At 45.5% G+C, this 25,072-nt stretch overlaps 1 protein-coding gene across 3 annotated transcripts in view; it reads right to left on the bottom strand.

Annotated features, from left to right (window-relative positions):
• Positions 1-21,101, bottom strand: part of LOC144172534 (carbohydrate sulfotransferase 3-like) — a 33,322-nt gene extending 12,221 nt beyond the window's left edge. For 2 of the 3 annotated variants that reach the window (XM_077701209.1, XM_077701211.1), the window contains exons 1-2: positions 12,772-12,848; positions 1,772-1,923 (exon numbers count right to left, since the gene is read on the bottom strand). In XM_077701209.1, coding sequence (XP_077557335.1) covers positions 1,772-1,923; positions 12,772-12,815 — 196 coding nt within the window. In that variant the 5' untranslated portion in view covers positions 12,816-12,848. Of the gene's footprint in view, positions 1-1,771; positions 1,924-12,771; positions 12,849-20,972 lie in introns of those variants that run through there. The other variant, XM_077701210.1, reaches the window with a different exon arrangement.
• Positions 21,102-25,072: the final 3,971 nt, after the last annotated feature.

The raw sequence follows: 25,072 nt of genomic DNA, 5'->3' as shown, positions 1-25,072 counted from the left end.
AAGGTGTGAAATACATCAAAGCTGCAGGAGTTCTTTCTACGTGAACACTGAAGGACACATCACGACGCATATGTACAACTTTGAAATTATTTACAAGTTCCGTCGTCGCGTTTGCACTGTGCTAGTAGTAGCCATCACCATATGCATCGATATCCTCGTGTTCCTGAGGCCAAGCATTACATACGTGGTAGCGTTTGAGGAAAGCAGGGTTGCAGCGGCGGCGCGCATAGAGTTTCATACAATAATAACTTGAAAGGAAACTGGCGCTAGTGTCAACGCTAACTCTGAGGAGGTGCTTACGTTTCGATGGGGATGATGGGTAGTGCTGAAACCGTATTGCGTACAATCGAAAAGGGTCTATCGCTACGCATATTGTTTTAGATGCGAAGGAGCTGATGGTCGAGCCTGTTTCCTCCGCCGTTGTGTAGGTGCCGTTGTGCGGCGTCCACACCCCCACTGCTGATGATGATTGTGGCAGGATGCCACTAGGGATTGGCCAACAAAAGAATACATGACGAGATAGCTTCGCGTTCAACCACCGTCATCATCTTCCCGTAGAAGAACTCTGACTACCACACCCCCACGGTGCATGCCTGGCCAGGCACCGCTGATGATAATTGTGGCAGGATGCCGCTAGATATTGGTCAACCAAAGAGTTCATCACGAGATAGCTTCCTGTTCAACCACCGTTGTCTCCTTCCCGTAGCGGAACCCTGAATAGTAGGCGAGGCATTCGTCTTCCCCTCTCCCATGCTCCTCTCTTCTCCGGCATTCCTCCTCTCCTCTCCAATGCTCCTCTCCTCTCCGGGATTGCGCAATTAATGACAACACCTGTCGCTCCGCGCGCGATATTGCGAAGCAGCTTAGGGTTAGAGACGTGGCGGTAGCCGCTGCAGACTTCGCTGGTGGCGCCACTGTAGATCCGCGGTATAAATGACGCGTGCGCGCGCTCCGCTACCGTAATTCTCCTCCCGAAACGCCGCGATCGAATTGAAAACTAATGGGAACTTGAGTCGACCCCATGGCTACTTCGCATACTACTCAGGGTTCCCCTACGGGAAGATGGTGAAGTTTTTTATCTTTATTTCTTCGTTTGGTACTTGCGCACGCGTCCTATTTATGTTCTTTCTGTCTGAATAAATCATTCAGTTAATAGTTCAGCGGTCGTCCCGTGTGTTCTTCCGTCTCGTTCCGCATGTTTCTGCTGTTTAAAATAGCACAACACTGTGTTCTATGTATGCGGAAGTCAGTTCACTCCGTGTAGCTGGGGTGTTTTCTTTTTCAGGAGGGAGGCAAAAAGCAATAATGAAAGTGTATCAAGCTATGACCACACATAAAGATGTCGACCTAGTCTTGCTCGAACTCACCCAAAAATTTCGAACTCTGAAGACTATCAACACTGCAGCATTTTACGTTGATTTACCACGACTCCTTCATTATTACATGTAGCGACCAGCGTTTTGCATTGCTTGGAGAACTAGCGTGGTGAGGACCTGTCCAGGAATTAACATCAAACTACCTCATAAAGACATGGACCAACTAAATTAATGTCAACTAACATCAGTAGTAGCGTTTTTTGGATAAAATGTTGCACACTTGGTGTTGGTGTTAAACTTAGCTATCAGTTCTTGAATACTCTCTACCCTACTGCAGTTATGATCCCTTGAAATAACACACATTTTCTGTAAGTATAGCCATTGAACAAAAGGATGTCTTTCCGGCTTTTCCACAACAACTCGTCCTACATAAAGCTGAAATGTAACGCACTTACCTTCCAACGATTTCTCGGAGAACTCCTCAGGTAGATAATTCCTGGAAGGTAGCAGTGGGTCCAAGATCCTCCATGCGAATCCAAGGTAGAAAATAAAAACGAATACTCCAGCTCCCACGAAAACAAAGGGCCGCCACTTCGCCATGAATGCTCTGAAAATGTAATAATAATTACCAGGGAAATAAAACTATCCGCCATTTGAACTTAGGATGGTTGACCAAAGCCACTTCCTTTTAACCTCCCTGCTGAAGTAATAGTCATTTTCAGTTTTTCTAGATATTGAGAGGTTACCACTCATTTGCTATATAGAAAATACCCGGAACCCTACGTCGGCCCGATGCGGATGTCTCGAAACGTACACGAAAAAACGGTGTCAGGAATTTGCGTTTTTTTTTTATTTTCATTATCATCTTCCCCATCATCATGAACCTGGCTGTGTTCACTGTAGAACAAAGTCATTTTCCAAGCGTTTGCCGCCACGTCTATCGCGAGCTTCAAGGGTACATTACTTTCGAATTTTTGTTGTTCAGCGCTGAATCCAGTCCTTTCTTCGCCCCTACTTTGTCTATGCTTCATTGTAGCTACTCCATTAAACGAATGGTTGACCTGTTGTCCCTACTACATATTCAATGCCATTTCAATGCCATTTCTTTTGCTTACATTGAAGTGGAACGCCATCCACACGGGTTTTGATGAATAAAAGGTACCTGATCACTACATTGAGTTGGAGGCACAAAGGGGGGGGGGGGGGGGTGTTAGGTGAGTTGTCTTATGCCAGTACGTAAGAGTATCTTAAATAGTAGTAAACCAGTCGCCAAGGCAACAATGGCTTACACAAGGCATCCAAGCAACAACATTCGCTTGGTAACCTTGTTGCGTTCTTGCCAAGGCAACAAACAGCCCTAAGGCAACATGACTTCAAGCAAATGGTTACACAGGCGGTGAAATAAAAGACCCCGGATACGCTCTTGTACGCTACACTGAGCTTAAATGGTCTATGAATACAAAATAAATGTTTATTTTAATAAAAACACCCCTTTTATTCGGTAGAGCAACGATAAAAAAGTGATCACAGTTTATACGAATATTCTACATAAAAAAAGACAATAGAGAAGGGCAGACTCCTCCGCCACTTTCAGTAAAGGTCTTTATGACGCCACATAATATTTATAAAGGACTAGCGGTAGTACCCGGTGCTGCTCGGGTGGGCCATTATATTAAGGACAGCAATTGGTGTTTGTTAGTCGCAATATTAGGCTACTTCATTGGGAAGTGGTACACACTCGGGAGCGCCTGCCTGCTGTCAGTACATAGGCGCCTTCTGCAGGCGCGTCGTGGTAATGTGAAACGAATGGTACTCTGTTTTACTCCAAATCTCTCTAAACAAATTGCACCACGGTGGCGCGTTTGAGTGACTGAGTCAGTGAGTGAAAAAGCTTTTATTAAGCGGGCGAAGTGGGACTGGTTCCCAATTTCAGAAAACCATGTGATGAGTGGGCAGCCTTCGCTCTGGAGGAAGTATTGTATGGACACTCAGATCGCTGTTAGTCACCAGGTTCTCCCACAGTTCAAGGTTTGGAAAAGTGGATGGAAGAAGGAGATGCTTGGTTTGCTTGCACTCTTAATATGATTTGAGGAAGAGTGCCAGGTTGCAAACACAACTTGAATTCGGCAGGAGATCGCGCTGGGAACACGTGATGGAGGCCGGCTGGGTGAGGGGTATTCTTCCTCGTAAGAAGTGCTATCTCAGAAGATATGAACGATGCTCATCGGTACAGTTTTATCATAAGTACAATGGGCTCTCCTGCGCGAGGCGCGAGGTTGCAGGAAGTCCCAGCAGATGCCGAGGGCTAACCTTTGTGCTTTTTACTGGTACATCTTATCTTTTACATTTATGATATATGACACCTGCTCCTGCGGGAGACGCGTAGTTGCCGAAGGTGTCAACAGATGGCGACCGCTAAGCAAACGCGGGAAAACTCAACTGAATTTTACGTCCAAAAGGATGCGAATTAAAAAATCTCGCTGGCCTTCTTATCCGCATGTTAGGACAAAATCCTGAAAGTGGGTTTTGGGCAATTAAATGTGAAACATTTTCACGAAAAAAGGAATGGGAGATATCAACTGGCTGGGTGGTAATTTGCGAACGTGTAAAAACAAAGTGTTTTCCCGCAATCCCGCTTGCGTCTATTTGGAGGGTGTCATTGAAAAATGTTGTATAACATTGCTTAGATACGTGAATAAATTGCCTATCTCAACAAAAACCAGTTGGATATCTCAGATGGCGGGCGGTAAAAAATTAATATCTGAAAAACTATTTTACCGCTTTTCGCACTCCTCGGGGTTGAATTTTTAAAATTTTAAGAAATATTGACCTCCAACACCGTAATCAGAATGTGCCCTTGCAATCTGTAGCCGTTTTAAAGACCGCTTTGGCTAGACGTGTACATAACCTGTCAGACCTTTTTGGCTAATCAGCCGTGCCATTTGTAAAAAACAATTTCACCCTTCTAGCGGCGTAGCAGAGCGAAATCCTTAAAAACGGTTCTGTGCATTTGTATGAGTAACATATTTTAGCAAAAATCAGTTGGATTACTGAATCGGTGAAAGAGTTATTTGAGAATCCTTAGGAACACCGTTTTAGTTCCGGAATGCGGAATCACCTCGCTGGTGTAGGTTAGGGCGAAATCCAAAAAACTATTTTTTAGGTATTCTTAAGGGGTACTTATATCAGCAAAAAACGTTTCGATATGTGAATGGGTGACCGAGAAAATCACGAATTCGCGAAACCAAAATTTCGCCCTTTTCTTCGGTTAGGAGGGCAATTTCTGAAAAATCCGCCTTAGTGAGCGCCTACTCATTGACGCAAAAAAACTCGTGAAATTTCAAGTCTCTAGGTCTAACAGTTTTGGCTGGGCGTTGATGAGTCAGTCAGTCAGTCAGTCAGTCAGTCAGCCTGTCGGGCACTTCTTTTTATAGGTATAGATTGGCAGGTGCCTTTTCGAAGTTACTGGCATGAAATATGACTGCGCTATTGTAGTACATTGAAAAGTAAATAAATACCGCGCAAAACGCAGGACAGAAAGGACGCAGTAGTTGTTTCCTACAATGCTAAATACTATTTTCGATTTCAAAATTCGCCGTTTTAACGCTTTCATTCAGAGAGGGGCGTCATATGGTTTGTAAAGCCTAACCACATTAATGGGACTTTTTTGCAGAATATACCTCACATACGTCAATGTGCCTAATGGTATTCAGAATTGCACTACATTTGTATTGTAATAACTCTCGTCACAATTGACTTGGTGCTTTAAGTTGTAGGGTAGCCATGGGTATTTAAAAGGGGCACTGAAGTGAATTTGTGAAGCTCCCGTTTTTGCTTGCACTGCATAGACTGACTCAAATTACCACACTTTTCATCGTTTATCTGGTTGACAAGTCGGTACTTATTTTATAAAGTGGGAAAGAAGAAAAACTACCTTGCGCAGTTTGCGGCGGCCGCACCAACTAAAAGCTGTGACGTTAGGAGGAGATGCACCGTGATTGGACGATGTCCGAGATTAGCATTCAAACAAGTGTTTCGGTTTATATTTCTGTAAAACAACCTGCTTGAGATCCGCCAGCACCGTTGGATGGACATTTTTGATATCTCAGTAATCGTCGTACCGCGCTTCTGCGATGTTATCGGCTGTAAAATGACGAAGTTAAGCCTCCCAGGACGGCTTGGCACCGTAGCCGTCACTATAGCCGCGGCCCACGCAGTTGAGCGCCCTCCGCGTCCCCGCAGACGCTCAAATTCCATGCGCGTTCCCCCCATATTTGAAGCTTGCCTCACTCATGCCTGAATTGTAAAAAGCGTGTTCGCACCAGGCCAAGGGTCTGTTAATTCTGGTCTGTGGCCACTGCCCGCAAGCAGTCGGTGCTCATGGCAACAGCACGCCAACGAGAACTCGCTAGCGCGTCAGTGTCAATCTGCGCGCGTTCTGCGAACTCCCTCGTGGAGCAGTGAACGTTACGGCCCAGAAATGATGAACTCACTATAGAAAACATCGGCCGAAAAAGAAAAAGTCAACTTATAAAAAAAAAGCATGTACCCCCAGGGATTCAAGCTTGTGACTTGAAAAATTCTCGAAATAACATATCTAGCTCTCCATACCACTCGGCCAGGGCGACCGCTGCCAGCGTTGGAAATATAGGTATATATTGTATTACCAGTTTACACTTTTATTTAGCTTTAGCATTTCAAGCTGCTTAGGTGAAAATTTGTTCTATAGCGCTCGTGCACCTAGCGTTCCCCAAATTTCCACAACATCTCACGGCTAGCAATTGAATTTCTTAGACATAAAAGCGTTCGCAGATTTGTGGTCCGCTGTGCTTTTTCACCCAGTAGAAAAACGTGCTTCCTGCTCCCTAGTTTTACGCTTTACGGTATATCAATTTCGCTAACTCTTCTGCTGACTTCAAGTGGACTTATATTTTCTACTAGCATAGCAGTCAGCGAAGCGTCGCATGTGGGCTTGTGCAGCGCTTGTGTGGAGCGACCTGGACTAGGATCTTGACACAGTGTACAATTCTAGCAAAGTAAAGAAAGGGAAGGCACATTCTGCCATCCACAAACATGTCGAGGCTTAGTTTCAAATAAGCGAAGGAATTGCAACAACTCATCGGCTGCCGGCGGACTAAATTCTGGGCCGACTGACTCTGTAGGAAGGCCGGCGAGCCGTGCAGTAGCGCAGTCAAGCCAAGACATCTCCTCCTGACATCACCCGAAAACACAACAAAAGATGGGCGATGATTCACAGGGAAGGACAGCTATTTAGAATTAATTTTACGACTAAATAAATTCGCGTAAATGCAATCAGAGTGGTCGAAACATGGCCTATGGACTACGGACTACACTGGGCCCTAGTAACACGCAATGTTTACAAATCACTTGAGTGTTCCTTTAACCTGCTTCAACAGCACTTTTTATTTGTCTTCCTGGAACGTAGTTGCGAAGTGAACGAGGTTCAGTTAAATTGAATTGTTTTGTTTGATTGCATAACTTACCCGCTACCCGCTAGTTAACACAATGAGAATCATATTTGATGTGTTCGGTTTATTGCGTCACTGTTGGCGTCCTGTAGAGCACAATTTCATTTTTTTTTCTATATTTGTTGCATTTGTGCGAGTAACATAGAATCATTTCTGGCTATAATAGATCTCACCGTTATCCCGAAAGACACTTCATTCAAACCGAACAATTAGAGCTCCCGACCACAGAATGCTGACACTGACACCATTCTTTTTTTGTTTCTTCTACACCATGTTTGATACTTAAACCTACTTAACCAAAGATGGGCCTAGTGAATTCGCTACGGTCTTAACCTATTAGCGCGTGGTGTAGATATGCCGTAATGCCTACTTGAGTAATTTTAATAATACAATCTGCAAAAGTAACTGAGATAGTTGATGATTAATTTTGCGAAAGAGGTTACAATGTGCATTAGCTAATATAGAGAAGCACTTTGACGCCCATACGCTAAATGCGAGTTTCACCAAGGGGATTTGCCCAGCGTGGCGCAGTCAGAAAGAATCATGACGACGCCTATGCGAAGACACAATCGCACCACGACACGCGCTTCTATATGTCTGTGCGTTGCAACTACAATGTACTGCACAGGGTCCAGCTCAGCGGCAGCTAAAACTGTATCACTAACGAGAACGCTCCCAAGAAAATGCAAGGGGAGACAAAACTGCCGCATGGTCAGCGAAGAAGCAAACACTGCGTTAAAATCTCCAGTATAGCCTTCACCAGCGCAACCGTTACGACGCTAACACTATGCACTAGACACATATTTCTGAAGATGAAGATAATTTAGCTTCAGGAAATAATATCTTCCATCATACGAACTATATCACATGAATCATCGCGTAGGTTGAAACCAAAACTAATGGTTTCGCATTTGTACGCGTAAGCAGCTTTAAGCGTCTTTTCAATTGTTCTATTTTTTTCGATTTAATGGCCAGCCTTTGGGATTTCGCCGTGACGCCGTCTCCCGTGGTTTAATTTGTCCATTCCGATTGTGAGCTTTGCCTAACCGCTGCCATACCATGCTGGCGCTAAGACGGAGATAAGTTTAGACCGTTTGTGACGAAAGCGCAAGAAACCCAGAAAACGCTTCCGGAAATTTGGCTAATGCCCAATAAAACTGAGCATAAGCCCTCGGCAGCCATACTGCTCGAGAGAGAGAGAGAGAGAGAGGGGGGGAGAGAGAGAAGTTCTTTATTAAATAAGGAAATGCCGAGAGATTTCAAAGAGCATGGGGATGTGTATGCCAGTAATGTCGGGCTGCGCGGCCTGAGCTGCTTTCTGTCCACGTTCCCTGCGGGGACGTCGAGTTGAAGGGGAGTCTGCGTCCGGTGAGCGGACATCAGGTGCGGCATGATTAATTGTGGTTGTTGGATCGTCCCGTGTGGGCTGCGCCTAGGACTTGCTTGTGGGAGCTTCGCCCTGAAGCGGAGGGTTATTTGAAGGCACAAACACAGGTGGAAACATAACTTCTGGGTTTGCTGGTGGGTCGCGACGGGAAGGAGCTTTCCCTTGTACTTGCTCGACACTGCGTGAAAGAGTAGCTGCTTTTTTCTTCGGGCAAGCTCCTTACGACGCGGGATGCGGGCCGCCACAGTTTTCGCATCGTGGTTGATTGCGGGAGGTGCAGTCCTTGTGTGAGTGGTCCCCAGTGCATATTTTGCAGCGAAGTTTTCCTCTGCAGTTCCTGGCGATGTGGCCGTGTTTCTGGCAGTTGAAGCACTGTGTAGCTGATCCAGCGTACTCTTCGACGGTGAAGCTGTTGAAGCCAAGAAACGCCCGAGCTGGCGGAGGTGAACCTGGCTTGAACTCCAAGATGACTAAGCGTCGGCTGGTGTCAGCAATTATTTAATTTTCATCTCGTATACGTAGGTGACTTGCCCACGGGCAGAGATAACACCATGGTCGCTCAGTTCCCTATTGCCTCTTCAGTGTATTGAAGGGGGACACCTTGGATTTTACCCTCGTTGCCATGTACGATCGTGGCACGCGCACCTCAACTGGTACACCAGCAAAGGTGGAGACATGTAGAAGTCGGTCCGCTGCAGCCAGTGACGACACGGTCACAATACGCCTACCGTCCTTGGTCAGGCGATGTGTTAAAACTTTTTCTTGTGCCGTCGCCACGACTTCTGACGCCAATACGTTGGGGGAGGCTTTCCAAAAACTACAAACTTCAACTGGTTCAAAGACAGCAGAAATCCCGGCGGCTCGCTTTTTCTTGTAAGTGACAAGGGTAAAGTCGCCTTGGTTTACTTCTATGTCAGTAGCGTCAGAGCAAACGTTCCGATCTGCGGTCTCTTGGTCGGTAGCACGCTTTTTAGGAGCTGAGGGGCTTTTCAGGTTATCATCGGGAGTGGATTCATGCGAAACTGCAGGAGTACCTTGCTGGGGTCCGCTTGGATCGGCCAGGCCCTGGCTGGTTTCATCCAATACGGCAGCACGAAGGGCAGGCGATGACGGGACATGGCTGAGCTGCAGGGTCCGCACGCAGCTTCGCTGAAGCCGTTTGACACGGGGCGTCCTCCCTTGTGAAGTCGCTGGGTCCTTGTAAGGAGGCAGCGCGAAGGATTTCAGTCACAACAAAGAGGTATAAGTACACAACGCAGAAAAATTCCCCGGATTTCCCCGAGGGGAAGAATGTGAAAGTGCGAATGCACGAGTTGAATTTGCGCGGTTCGGTAATGTTCGCGAAAGAGAGATCACACACACACACACAACTACAAAGAAAGAAAGATGCATTTATTCACAGACACCTATTTGTGTTGTCGTTGTACTTGATTGCTAGAGCGGATCTCAGCTTTGAAATTTCGTGTCAGTACTCCTTTAAGCGGGTGCATTAGCCCTTCTCACGCCCGATTCCTGGCCAATCCCCCACGTGGGTATGTGCCATGTCAGCGTACAGGCAGCGTGCGCCCATCTCCCCCCGTTGCCAAGGAAGACGAGGAGATTCCTGGCCAATCCCCCACGTGGGTATGCTGTGCGGACATCGCCAATTGATTGCTAGAGCGGATCTCAGCTTTGAAATTTCGGGTCAGTACTCCTTTAAGCCGGTCTCACGCCCGATTCCTGGCCAATCCCCCACGTGGGTATGTGCCATGTCAGCGGCCAGGCAGCGCGCGCCCATCTCCCCCCGTTGCCAAGGAAGACGAGGAGATTCCGGGCCAATCCCCATCTCCCCCCGTTGCCAAGGAAGACGAGGAGATTCCTGGCCAATCCCCCACGTGGGTATGCTATGCGGACATCGCCGGTGGACGCAGGTTCAGGGTCGCTTAAGAAGTGCATCGCACTTAAAACTCCAGAGCACCAAAACAACCAGCCGGTTGAGCCGATCTTCGTCTTCCTCGCGCTCATATTGCTCGACTCACACACTTTTTGCCCTGTCTCGTGGTCATATGCAATAAGGTCCAAATAAATTATTTGATTTCGTTTAACGTCATCGGTCTTTATTACTCATAGATTGTCACTGCAAATTTTTCCACCTTAATTTAAGTGGCGATGTGTTTCATCCAGTGTATCGAAAAAAAAAGTTTAGGTTCGTTGCACAAGGTTTGAACCGGTTCAGGAACTTGCTCGCAAAGTTGAATTACCAGGGAAGTTAAAAAAAGGTGTTTCCTTCTTTAAAACAATCATACTAACAATTTACGCAGAAACAAAACTTGAAAATACCGCATTTTGCAAATAACTCCACCGTGCATTTCCAAAGACAAGTGAAAAGAATGCGACCGGGTAACTGGGAAAACCGACGAAGTAGTTACGATTCATTAGGCCCTTTCTCGCCTAGGGAACTTGTTTCAGGTGTACCAACGCCGCCTGTATTAACATTGCCTGACGCGTCGCGCGCTTTTCAATGGGAAGGGTAGGGACGCTTAGTTCAGGCACTGATCCGCTATGTGGCGCGTGCCAGCGGACATCTCGCCTTACGTCACTGCTCGCGAGTCGCGAATGCTGCACCCACTTCTACGACGTGTGTCTGTCAGCTTGCCTGTTGGGCTTCAAGGACCGTTTCGCTTACATCTTAGCCGCGACGGGGCGCTAGTTCTGTGGCGCACTGGGGGATCTCGTTCAACGTGTCGCTCGCTTCATACTTGCTGCATTTTTCCAAAGATAAAGACGGAGGCGGACTGAGATAGTCTAAGAACATACGGATTGTCGGGTAGACATATAGCTAACAGAAAAACGATATTTTCGGATGGGGCAGCCATTATTTTACTGATATTTTTCTTTCTGGAGTATTTAGAGAAGAAAAAATTGCGTGCACTTTTTTTGTTCAGGCGCTCACTTCTACGATTACTTTCCAATAATATCACGTGCTTGTAAACTTCAGAAAATTATAGGAAACAAAAAAATAAGCAGCTGGGATCCCGCCACGCTGTCCGGGCGCTTCTACAGTACAGTCCTCAATTTTAGAAGTGCGTACCGATGCGGAGTGCGAACAGCAGGGTCAAAATAATACCTAAATGCGGAGGGGATAGAGGGGGGATGCCCCACTCAGAAAATTTCAGGGCCTGTGATCCGAGCAGATAAGCGCGCAAAGCCGGCATCAGCCTGCGGCAGCGCAAGGGATTTTGCTTCGTGACAAAGGAAGTTTTATCAGTGACAGACCAAGACAGACAGGCATGGTGAAAAACAAGAAGGCGTAGGAGCGCCGCCTCGGGAACGCTAAACAAACTTTCCACTATTTTGCATAGTTTCCGAGAAGCGGCGCTGGCTGGCGGACACGAAAGCACGCTGGAAGGCTACGGAGCGGGGAAGGGTAGGAGAGAGCAACAGGAGAGTGGCTGTTTGGCCATTTTTCGCTCACGCGTTAGGCACTGTTTATACAGGCGGCGTTGGGTGTACTCACGAGAGATGAGCAGGTGTGTCCGGTCGACATGTCCAGATTGGACGAAAATTAAACACAAACAGGGAATTCGAGATTTAGTAGTATTTGTCTTCATTTTCTGTTCTTCGTGTCCATTTTAGTTTACGGAGCAAAAATGGTTGAGTTTAAAACAGCACTACACAGAAGATAGGTCGCGCGTTTTGCCGTAGTTAAAAAATCAATATAATACCGGACAGCATAGATATTTTTCTTTTACTTTGACTAATTGATACCAAGGCTGTTTTTTTATCCCATGACTCAAATACATGTTCTACCATTTTTGTGCTTCTGTAGCTACAAAGCCCGAAATATGATCATATAGCTGTACTAATGGGATATAGTTGAGTGGTTTGTTGCAAACTAATGCCGTGGCATACGTGAAATGGCCGGAACAAACTTGTGGTCTTTACTAGTTGTAAGCAACTATTACATCATGCATTATACGCTGTGACAGCAGGTTTGGTTATGCGAAAGGTCGGACAAAAATAAAGGACGTCTAGAGAAATCCACCACTACGTTTTGTGCTCATTCAAGGGGGGAATTAAGGTGAAAAACTAGCGCGAACTATACGAGTATGAACTCAGCGCAGAGTATTTTAAAACCCACGTGGCTGGCCGTTTCTTCTGTCTTGATCAATGCCGTCTTGTTTTAAGCTACGAATGCTCTCTCGTATGATGCTTCGAAGCTATGCTGTGCTATGGGGTGCGTGTATATTTCGGAGAGGCAGAAAAGTTTTTTGTATCAGTCCGTAAAACTGCCGCCTCGGGAAGTGATCGAACATAGAGCCCTTCACGCTGTTTTTTCCACTGAACCATTCAAGCTGATAAAACTTGTAACATATGCACACTTTCCATTGTGTGGTATTTCGAGAAAAGTATCAAAAGCAAGTAGGAAGTACGCTTAGACTGGCAGGCTCTTCTCTTGCTCAGTGCAGCAATTTTTCCGGCTGATTGCTCCTAGGCAGTCGCAGCGTGAAAAGAACGAAAACATGGATGTTGTTTCGTGACTCCATAATGACACGAGTGTATTTGCCTTCGTTCAGCCTTGCAACCAGCAGCAACATACCTTTGCAAAATTGGTGCGCATCTCATTCCCCATGTTGCGGCCATTCCTAGAGCGTTGATAGTGTTGTCATTGCGTTGAAAGGGACTGCCTGAGAGAGGATACGAGGTTATCATGCGTGAAAGAGAAAAGTCTGAATAGCATAGACTACGCATTATCGCTGACGGGTGGTCGAACCGTTTCGCCGTGAGCGGGTAACCGTTATCTAAATTTTAGTTTCAATTCCGCATCGGTTCGAGTGGGCTCGAAAAATATCGGTTCGGGTTTGGGTTCGGATCCTGCAAAAATACTGGTTGAGTGTCGGTCCAGTTCCGTGCTTATTCTGCGTAGTTTGTTTGTGCCGAGAAGCTGGTTTCGTACCTCGTAGCATTAATTATATTATTAGGGAAGATAGACGCGGAAACCGAAAGCAGTGACAGCCATCTATGTTGAGGACGTGTTATGAAACCAATAGATGCATATTTCTAATAAATAATTTCTGGATTTCTCTTTCGTCATTCTGTTAATATTTCGACATACTTCCTCACGCACAGCGCGGAAAAAGTGTACTACTGTATTTCTTTGCGTTTGTCATCGCGAATAACGGCTACATCAATTCGGAGGATTCATAGTTTCTTTGTTTCCCCCACTGCTTCAACTTACGTGGCAGGCATTAAAGTATTGTGATGATGTAAAAAAAGACAAGGTGTCTCTGCGGGTATGCAAACGGGTTGGCGTGAATTTCTGATACAATTCCCGTTGGTACTAGTACATATGACAAAAGAATTGGGGCAGTTTCGCACTAGTTGCGCGAAGACTGTCAACCAGCGTAGCTGGGTGACTTTCCTAGCCTATTCTTGGTTCGACTGAGTTTATGCATGCTTGGAGACTCGGCCAAGTTTTCCTTCTGCTTAAGCTTGAAGACTAGGTCAGGTTTTCTCCGTGTTGTCGTCGTAAACATCCAACAGAGCAAAGAACACTCGGTCATTAAAGTCTGTATCACGGAGCAAGATATATCTTGCTCCGTGGTCTGCATAATGTACACAAACTTGTAAATCTGGACCATTTGCAACTTCATGACCTGTCACCGCCGCTGTACTGGCACGATATTCGGGATTAGACCGAAGTCGTCGCAGCAGTTGCCATGTAGCGCGGCGACGGACTTCGCACCGCGGTTCCTCTTTTTTGGGAGAGATTCTGTTCTTTTGTCGTACCATCTCTCTTCGTCGGAGGCCCGCTGCTGCACCTCACGTAGATTTATGAACTTGACGGTGAAAGTTCTGCATGTCTGGCAGGCCGGGATCTTTTTGTCCGTATGCTTTTACGTCTCTGCCAGCGTGGAATGCGTCAGTACGCACTCACCCCGGCGGCAACCAGCTTCGCGTACCCGGCGTCTGAAGCTTGAGCGTTTTTCTGTTTCCGCTAGAGGGGCAAACGCACGTGACTCTCCAGTAGAACAGTAAGCGAGACACCACGCCATGAACGCTGGGCAGAGTCCTGTCAAAGGTACAGCGGTGCCGGCCCGCGCGATTTCCTCATCGCTCGGCGAGATTTCCCTGCGCACATTCGCCAGCCCAACGCCAGCTCAATCAGCATCGCTGTTACAATGAAACCTTCTTGTGACTTTTATAGCCACTTTGTTTGAGGTTAGGATACCGTGGATTCTCGGTTTTGGTAAGTAATCTGGGTGAGCCAAAATTCTGCTCGTCATTTGAAGCAAAAACGCCAATCCTTCAACACAGCCAGGAGCTTGTGTGAGCACGTTTGTTTGTTTCTAGATATCTTCGGTTCTTTTTTGACGGTTTACTTGGTTCATGTTTCGTGATAGCGTTCTTCATTTTGAATTTTACTCCTGATTTCCACCCTGGCCACCCTCCTGACCTGCAACGCTGGGTGCATGGACCGTGTTAGCGATAACTCCTGAACTTTATACACAAAACTAATCTGTTCGTGTTTCTGTAAGCGCTTACATCTATTATGCCGCAGGGCAAACTTTCGAATAAAAAAAAAAACTCCTGTTTTGTCGTCGAGATAGAATGGTCGCCTGTAGTCCGGACTCTGGCATGCGGAATGTTGAAGTGTGAGGCAAGCGTAAAGACTTTCCCCTCAAGGGTTGTAGGCTCGAATTATTTCCAATAATCGGATAGCCCCGGTTCAAGACAATTTATGGAGCTTGATGTATATCAAAGACCATCCAGTCGAAGGACGACTTCACTGAAGAGTTCGTACTTTTCTTTGAAATCTTGCGGCGACTAAGCTTCACTGGTTATTTGCTTTCTCTCAGGGGAAAGGCTTATAATGTTTTGTTTTGTTTTTCTGTGCCTTGTGCGTCGTTGTGCGTTGAGTTCGTTGCAGCGCTAGGCGTCGGGATTATGGAGTATTTTCGGGTTTCTTAGTGCGCGTTTCGAAGAAAATGTTTTGCCGGCCGAACTGCTCCTAAAGCCGATGGAGGGAGCATTTGTGCCCAAGGCACCGACTGGCACATAACCCTACACCGCAAGACACTGTTGTAACTCCTTCGTCAAGGACGTCGTCTTGTTTGACACGCATCCGAAAGTTGTCCAGCCACGTTTATGTTCTCTGTGACTGCCCCATATTCCTCTGCCCTTGTGTGAGCTGGTATCCAAGATAGGTAGAGAACAACTTTGTCGCTATGGTACTACGAAAAGAAATGATTGTAAATAGAGTATACGGGGTAGGGCTTCGTGACCACGTTTTTCTAACCAGCTTATTTTAGTGCTAAGCACTCGCTCTTCGATGAAAGATACGTGATTGCCCACATGTCATTTAGCGCAGCAGTAGCCACGAGATTTCAGGGGCCCTCCTGCGGCTTCGCCTGTAATTGAATCATTAGGTAGGTGAATAGTGGCCGACTTTATTTTTGTTCTTTCGTTTAAGCGTAAGATTCTGCACACGGAGTTGGAGTGGCGGATGTAATATAACGAAGAAGTGATGACCTCGGAAATATGGCAAAAAAATTTCTTCAGTTCTTCTCAGGTGAATTCTAGCTAGGTGGATGGCGTGTGAAGTTTCTGTGTCGTTCGTGAGGAAGCCGTATCATAATGGTTTTTGCGAAATGAGAGACTGCAGTATTATCCTATTGGCAACGCTATTGTGCCGGACCACAATGGGTGGTGCCCTACGAGATTCAGTGAGACATGGCTTGGGGCGGTAAAGACATTTTCGGTATTTTCGAAGCCTTCATAATACCGTGGTGGAAATATACGCGATGCCATGGTAAAAGTTGCGGGCTCACTGGAGTCGTGCTTCCAAATGATCAAATCTGTTTTGTTGCAGGCGTATTTGGCGTTGATGTGGTATGTTCGAGATTCGGGGTGTTTCGAACTGCTGGTTTAGTTGACGGTATACGAAGTCGATACGCAATCTACCTCAGTGAACGACCAAGCTTTGTTTAGTTGTTATATTTGCTGAGACCTAGCGAACCTACTAACTGCCGCATGCCGCATTCCACGCGTCATTGCGTGCAAACACCTTTTGGGGTTTTGTCAAACCGAATATATGATGTTAGAAAGACGAACGCAAATAACAACCCAAGTGTGCCTCCTTCGGTAATGCCGTTTCATGAAGTATATCTGTGTACATGTGATGATGGTGTTTCCACGGATTCTTAGGGACGCATTTAATTTTGTTTATAGGCGAGCGTTATAGCGCTAGCATTCTGGCTCAAGAGAGAGAGACAGCAAAATTTTGCAATATAAACAGCCGAAAAAAATTACAAGCGGATCCATGAATCTTTTGCATTCTCTTCTCCTCAATCACTGATTTAGCCTAGTGTTCCCCCCCAGTCCCGGAAATTTACTTCTTCTCTGATGTAGGAAATACTAGATAGAGAATCTAAATCTAAAATAAAACGTTAGGTGTTTTAAAATTGCTGTCGAATTGTGCACATTTAACATGAACCGAATGATAGAGCTCTCTGCACAATCACTGCAGGGGTCTTCCGATCTTCCCAAATAAGTCAATGTTCCCCGTAAACACCCATCGCTCACCTAACTTTGCATTTAATAATATCTCTGACCTATCCCACTTACGATTTTTAAATACTCCCTCTGAACAGGCTGTACTGAATTCTGGAAAAACAGCTTCTTCCGTTGACGCTCATCTGGATAGTACAGTGTTCACTCTACTCATGAAGTAACATGCTTCCAGGCTGTGTCTTAAATGTAAGTCCTCTGTTCTCTGGTCTCTCATTGATACCGTTACTGCAGAGTAGTACGATTATGACATACTTTTTCCTAGCATGCTAATGCTGTTTAAATGCTGTACTATACATTCTAAAATTTGATATTGCCTTCTTGTGACAAGAATCTGATTTATTGTACATCTTCCTTTCCCCAAAACCATCTTGTCAACATGTCTCTTTAAAATTTGGGGCGTCGCTGATGTGGTACACTTTTACCTTGGTAAATAAGGTATATGCAGTACGCAGTTCGCTTATGGGTCTCCACCAGCTACGCTAGTTGACAAAGGTCTACTGGTGAATTAAATCTTCGTTGATGTTTTTAGGCTACTGGTACAATAACGTCTTGACATATCGCGAAATACTATTTCAACACTAAGTAGTGCGATGGTTTTTCCACTTATTATTGGATCCGTGGTTTTATTGCCGTCCCCGTCGGCTCCGCCCTTTCTGCCCTTCAAAGGGGATCGCTTTTCATCAGTTGGTCGTTAGCTACTGTTGTAACACCATGAACAATAATTCTCTACATAATATATTCCTGGCTTGACCTTGTTGGTGTACAGTTTGGCATAAATACTCTCCGCTAATTTTATATTCCGTCTTATTGTTGGCAATGTTGTCTTATTATCCATGACTGGATAGCACTTGACTAATAGAAAAAATTCCACTATTTGTTCTTGCGATCATTCAGTATTTTCAGTGTTAAGTCACTGAATTTATTCAATTTTTCTTCTTGAAACTGTGTCGATCACAGAAGAATGTTGGCTATGTATTTACCGGTAGAGAAAAATGAAAACGAGATCCCGCTGAAACAAGTTATATTTTGTGTTTTTTAATCTCAAATGTAGAGGCGAGCAGTCATAAAAACTGGTCCATTCGGTGCAATGATTGCTTAGACCGTGGCCTCCGCGATCGGCTACCGGCGGCGCGCCGTTGCTCCGGCCGTTCCAATCGCCCGGAGAGAGCGTAATTCCGAAGAGGCTGTTTCGCCGTTTTCCGCCGCACCGCGGCGCGCGTAGCCTAAGGTCGTTTTCCCTGGCGCGGGCGGGTGCAGAGGACGAAAACTCGGCCTTCGCAGCCTGTGTGCGACGTTTAATAAAAAAGTTACCGCACACCAATGCAGGTGAAAGGTAGAGGTAGTTACTGGTGCCATTAGGGTAGTTACTGGTGCTTTGAATTTTTGACGTAGACTATGCCCGGGGTGATGCATAAGTGAATTCATTGCACAGCAGTATTCTTTTTTGTAGTCACGCATGGTTCCAAAACGCAACACGTTTTCCGGTTTCGTTTCTAAAAATCTCGTACATGTTGTTTCGAACGCACGGAACGCATATTCCGTGCGTTCCAAGCAAGAACCAAATTATGGGAATACAACAGACCGAAATCCAACCATTAGTAAACACGAAAATACCCCCTATGTCGTTTCCTTTTTTCTCCTTTAAACTGCGGTCTTTGACAGATAAAGTAGATGACATGGCAACACTACTTGAAACGTTTGGCGTACCTTTTACCGCGATACTATTAACAGAGACGTCGTATACTTCAGCATCTGAAGTGTATACTGTCCAAATGGCTATCGGCAGTTCTTCCGCAATAGGCAGGGTAAACGTGCTGGTGCCGTTTATTGGCATGCATGCTTGCATATACAAACGTACAAGAGAGACTTCCAGTCTACCATAAATGGACGTGGTCTCAGTAATGTAATAAAAATCTTTACCCGAGTTACGATTGTTATAGTTCTCCCCTTGATGTGTTTATTCACTAATATCCCGAACAACTTACTTACAGCCGATGTTGTGCATACAGATATTAGTGATCAGCTTAACTGCTCACCGAAAAAATAATGCCCTTAATATGTCACGACAACAAATTAGCAAATCTAGAAATTCAGAAACAGTCCTTCGAAAAAATACATATGTAGAGTCGATAGCGATATGAAAGGCACCGCGGAATGTCATGACTTTTTCACTCACGGCAAACAATTTGGTAGCGTGATTGCAGTAGGTACTTGAAACCCCTAAGCATATTAAATAAAACTCAAAAATATGATTGATTCCTACCCGTGGAAGCCTAACAGATTATTTGACTATCGTAGTCGCCTGCCTATAAACAATACACGAGAGCTTATCGGTATGACGCTGTTTTCGCGCACGCACGCACGCACGCACGCACGCACGCACGCACGCACGCACGCACGCACGCACGCACGCACACACACACACACACACACACACACACACACACACACACACACACACACACACACACACACACACACACACACACACACACACACACACACAACGGATACCCAGAGCGTTCGAAACAACTTCAAAGGCAAAAAAAGCATATTTTCGCTCAGCGATATCGCGCGAAAAATGGTGTAACAGCGAAAAAAGAATTCAGCACGCTGGCATTCACTCTGCCCGAGATGCCAGAACCCTTCTCGGCATTCGCCTTTCAAGCAAACGACCACTAAAGCTGCGTGCAAATGTAATCGCGGGTGTTAAACAACGTACGTTAAACAACTTTGTACTTGTAGGATCGAGTCAAAATACATAGACCATATATTCAAGTTTTCTATCCCGAAGACGCGACAACGAAGGCTGATTTACAACTCAAGGCGCAGGCAGCGTCGGCCAGACGAGCCTCGCTTCAACCTTAGGCTAACGGCGCCGCCTCGCGGCGTGTGTCGGAGTTAGCAAAATTACACCGCTCCCCTTGCTTCCCGGCCGAATGGGGACGGCCGGAGCAACGGCGCGCCGCCGGCAGCAAAATCGCGGAGGCCACGCTTAGACAATTTAAAATGCCCCTGCCCAACGTGACAATAACGAGTACAGAAAATTTCCAAAGTCACTTTTTGCGGCATGTTCTCAAGTTCAACGTTGTTTTGAAACTTTGATTATCAATTGTTTTATTGCGAAAGAGGCTTGCGGATTTTTTGGGCCACTAGACGAACCAGTATCACCATTCTTGAACCGTCAGTTCTCAGATAGGCGTCGAGGCGGCAACTACAGTGGGTAATGTACACACCAAACGTAAACAAGCGGTGGGAATAAAGCACCACTCCCACTCAACGGACTCTTCGAGCGCTAATTCCGCCTTAGAAACGAGACCTGAGCCGTTGTTTTGAGCCACGTATACCAGGTGAGTTAACTCGTAGTGCTATTTACTTAGGAAATACCCACTAAAGTCGGGTTGTTGTTTTTACAGAAGTTTTCATAGAGGCCAGCTTCCGGTTGAACTTTCACTGCATCTGTTGTGCGTCACTGAGATAATGAAAGATGTAGTGTTTTATTACCTTTAACTGCTTTTAATGTTCTCTTGCTCAGGCGCACTGCTCGAAACTGTGATAAATAAGACTCTGGTCTTTTCTGACAGATAATATGATTAGCGTAAGCAAACTATAAGGCCAGACCAAGATTCTCAGCGCTACCAGTGGCACATAAGGTCAGAAAAAGGAACCTACACGTTCTCGCCGAGCTAAACATGAAAAAGGAATCCACGTGTTCTCGCCAACGTGATCACAATGGTGACATAGCTGCTGCCTCGCCTTCATATTGGCCACGCTATCATCCTCACACATTTTGCATATAGCTACGAACCATCCAATTGGCATGACAACATTCACTGCGTCAAAATACTTCACTATAGTCCCCAAGTTATAGCGACTAAATTTACCAAATATGAACAAATTCTTTTTCTTCAAAATATCAGGCTCCAACAAGTCGCGACAAGACAAACGTACTACAGCACGGGTATCACGAATGCTAGAGCTTGCTGCTAGATGATGCGAGTGATGTACAAGTTAGCTAAAATTATTTATACTCTTATCTTCCGCGAACTCAAAATAATTTTTTCAAACTTACCTGCCACTGGCCTGCCTGCCTTTATAAAAGAGTCTGAACGGGTACTGAGACTGAACACCGCTCTGTTTCCCTACCCACATGAACAACTGTCATGATTTCATCAAACACCTGGGCGTTCTCGACCATGTATAGTCGGACAACCTGCCACAGATTACCTGCCCCACATTGAGGAGATGGCGGCAGCGGCTCCAATTTTCCCTGCTGTATAAGTGAAATCGTAATGCACGCGTGAATTCAGCAGATGTTTCCAGGGTTCGACCTTTACACAGCGTGCGTCCGTGCTTCCCCCTGCGTTGAGAAATGAAAAGAGTCGCGAAAAATCGCCCTTTCACGAAAATCTGCGCCAACTTTCGCCACTTTCAACGACGGTAAAATGAAAGGTTTCCGGTTTGTGCTCTATCAAGAAGACGTGGAGGATTACTAATCAAAGTTTCTTTTGTTTGCCACAGCTGCTAGGTTTGTTATACTGTTCACCCCGTCGGAAATATTTTTCACAATACATCTCAGCGCTTTGCCGCATTTTGTGGAGCGCAAAAAAAAAATTAGGAGCGCTGAAAGGTCTGCATAATTAATGTAGTTAAATTAAAGGAAAGCAAAAGCAAACGTAAAAAAAACAGCGACATCACAAAACGGGCACCAAAAACCACGGTTGCTATCAATCAATAGCTCTATTTCCCATTCTTGCTAACCCGTAAGAATGAATTCATTTGAAAGGGATAGCGTTTCGACTACTCAGGTCGTCCGTCCATGCTTTTCTGCTTCGCGATATTCGTTTCCCTATTTGGCCACGTTTTGTTGCGCGTGACACCATTTCTTATTCTTCTACCCTTTCAAAGTACCACCTACTTTATGTCCCTTGCCTGCCATACTGTACGCCCTCCCAATATTTTGGGTGAAGTTGCTTTTGTCGGCTCTGCCCTGCAGGCCAGAAGTTCATATTAATTTCGAAGGAAAGCGAATATTTCGACGCAGAGTATTCTGTCTGAGCTGCTAGCGTGCAGCGTTGACACAAGCGATTTGAAAACACTCTGCAAAAGTGCCCACTATAAGTTTACGCATCAGATATTTACCCCCAAAAAACAGCTGATCATTCTGGAGTAATTATTTGCACTGGAATAGGCGTCAGAATAAATGGTCTTCGAAATCGCGGTGACACCCTACAGTAACAATAAAGTTTTCCGCCACATTTAGATCGATTCGTAAGTTATCAGCGGCCGTAATACACGTATTCACGGCAGTGAACGGCGACTAGGTATGTTTTCGTAGTGTCTTTAAAATACACTATTATAGCGGGCGTTCAGAGTTGTTTAAAAACGTGTCGCCGTCATAGATCTCAGCCGGAAACGCGATTGTTTTCGACTTTTTATTGCCTAGCATTCTTTGCCGGCTACCCCCCCCCCCCCCACCCCCCCCCCCCTGCCAGGACCTTGAACAGCCCGCATTTCAAGAATAATGCAGATATCGCGGAAGTTCCACCTGTAATTGCTATAAAAGCGCAATTGAAGACAAGTGGTTAAACAAAATTTTGAAAAACTAAAAATTAAAAAATACAAAAAGCAGAAAATGGCAATACGCGTAACGCCATCCATTTATAAAATAATACAGATTTGACGAAGGGATACGCCTCTAATAGTTATAACAAACTAAATGGAAATAATTGGTAGGGAGAAATTGCGAAAAACTACAAAATAGGAAAAAATATTACTAATTAACATAAAACGGTAAAACTACACGTATAACGCATGGCATTTCCACAATATTGCGGATTTCGCGAAAGTTTCACCGCAATCGCCATAAGGTTGTGAGCTCGTTAATTTGAACTAGGTTAATTCGAACATATTGTGTTTTGAACTGACGCCCCTGGTCCCGGCACAGCCCCTGTACATTGCAATACGGAAAAACTCCCGATAATTTGAATGCGTCGGGACCTACAACGGTTAATTCGAACTGGGGTCACTGGTTTCCAGCGCTCCTCGAAGAAGTCAGCCCAGAGTGATTCCAATGTGTTGCAAATCCAAACAAAAGCAAATTTACTTGCGATGCAGAACAACGAAACAAATTTTATAACACCGTATATTGCGGGGCATCACTGCTCCGAAACCTTATTTAGCTTCCGCAGCGGGAGCCGCGCCGCCGGCGCCTGCGCTCCCGCGGACGCCCATAGCAATTGTCTGTGTGCCGCGGTTTGCGATCACGTAGCGTGCGAAACAAGCGCGTAGTAGTGCCTAATTGGCGATAACGACTTCAGACGTGACTTTTTTGTGTTCTGCCCGTGGAGTGTGGCGCGATGTCTATTCATCCAAGCGCGCTCCCGATAAAATCGAACTCTCCTTAATTCGAACAATTTTATGATCTGATTGGAGTTCGAATTTACAAGCTTTTACAGGAATTTACAAGTAAAAAAATCGAACGTATTGCTCAAGAGACACACGCACTGCTGAGTTACATAGTGCCTAAGCATGTCACTCCATCGTTACTCGCATGACGTACGACGAGGATCGTTTCTTCAAAGGTTGGGCTGAAGTGCGCGTAATTACTAAGAATGCATATTGGGCTTGATATTCAACTTTTTCTTTCGAAAAAAACAAAGTTCTTATTTGAACCTGAAGGCCATACGACGAAGTACATCTGCAGGAACATTTTGCCCGTGCAATGTAAAAGTTTAAACATACACACAAAAAAGAAAATATTTTTGATTCGCTGTCGGGAACTCCGATATTTTGCACTAGGTACATACTGATCGCCGATCACCCCCAAAAGTCTGCACTGCCAGCTTTACTGTGGGTGGTATTGCACGGTATACGGCTCATAGAAGGAGTAAAACTGACTGGTTTTGGTCGTACACCTTTATAATTTGCTTCGCATGTATCAACGCTATGTACACTAGAACAATTCATTTCGTTTCTGGGGCCTGACAATTGCTCGGTAAAATGTAGGTGACAGCGGCTCCTCCAGGCCTTAAGTCCTCGAATTTATTCTTGTGCGTGTTGGTTGACCCAACAGTAGCAATTTGTGAGTTATGGGTGCTGGCCTGCAGTTTAAGATAAAGGGATACTTTGGGAAAGCACCAGAAAAGATATGTACTTTTTTCTTGCAGGAAACTGACGCCTATGGTGACTTCCTCATTGATGTCTCCGTCGGGGCCATGGGGAAGGAGAGGCCATGAGTCAACTGCAGCCGCTGTTCCCCTTTGCTATTCGCAGTTGTTGTAAGCTGGTTCGCAGGTTTTCTGTCCAGCGCTGCCAGGCAGTTGCAGATGTTTTTTTTTTTTGTTTCGCATTCCATGAGAGGTACGTCATTCAGAGCGAGGACTGACTTATTTCACTTTATTTTTTTCTGTCTCATGAAAAATGAGCGCAACATTACACGTTGCGAAATGGTGAACACCGTCGCTGCTGTGAACTCCTGCAATATAGGTATGATTCCCTGCGGAAACGCGAGCAACACACGTTTGGTGGGGTAGTTTGGTATACCAAAACGTGGCATTCTTCGTTACAATAACATTTATGGGGCAGTCCAACAGGAAATTCAGCATATGTTATACTTCTGGACACTGGTGAATAGTTATAAAGGAATGCAGACATGCTTTTTTTAACGAAACAATAAGGTGCTATTGCAGCCAGCATACTTCCTTCTTTACCTGTAATATGGACACCAACATACAAAAACTTTCCACAACATGGTCGGAATCGTTGCTATTTGTTCAAGAGTAGTGGCCATAGTATTATAATACAGCATACGTACACACGGCGTCAAAATAAGCCGGAGCACGCGAGAGACATCGCCACGCCATCGGACGTTGCAGTTCTGGTGTCGAGATATCGATGTGCGCGTGCGCGTCCAACCCCCCGTATACTATCCTCTCTTTGCCTTTCATTCAAGAGGCAAACCTGATAGCATTGAGTGCTTGGTGCTAGAGGTCACTATTCATGCCCAACTCGTCTCGCTGGCACACGCTTCCCCGGCGGACGGTAAGGGTGAAGCGGGCCTTGCTCTATCTGCCTGGCTTTGAAAAAGGACACAGTGCAACAAGATTTTGATATCTTGTTTTTAAGGACGACAGCGTTTGTTTGCCGTCTAAAAGAAATATTTTGGTATGTGTTCATGTCACTAAATTCAACGCGGTTTGCAACACATTATTTATGTTTGATCTTTTTGTCAAGCCCGCGAACTTGCCGATTTCTTGCTGCTTTTTGTCTGAGTCAATACTTGTTTTAGTACGAGTGCAAGGCGACCTCTTATCACACTTTATCTA

Source organism: Haemaphysalis longicornis, unplaced genomic scaffold (genome assembly GCF_048455015.1).
Source record: "Haemaphysalis longicornis isolate Haplotype H1 unplaced genomic scaffold, Haemaphysalis longicornis Haplotype H1 scaffold_23, whole genome shotgun sequence".
In the NCBI taxonomy this organism is placed as follows: domain Eukaryota; kingdom Metazoa; phylum Arthropoda; class Arachnida; order Ixodida; family Ixodidae; genus Haemaphysalis; species Haemaphysalis longicornis.
This window is presented reverse-complemented; position numbering and strand designations above follow the sequence as displayed.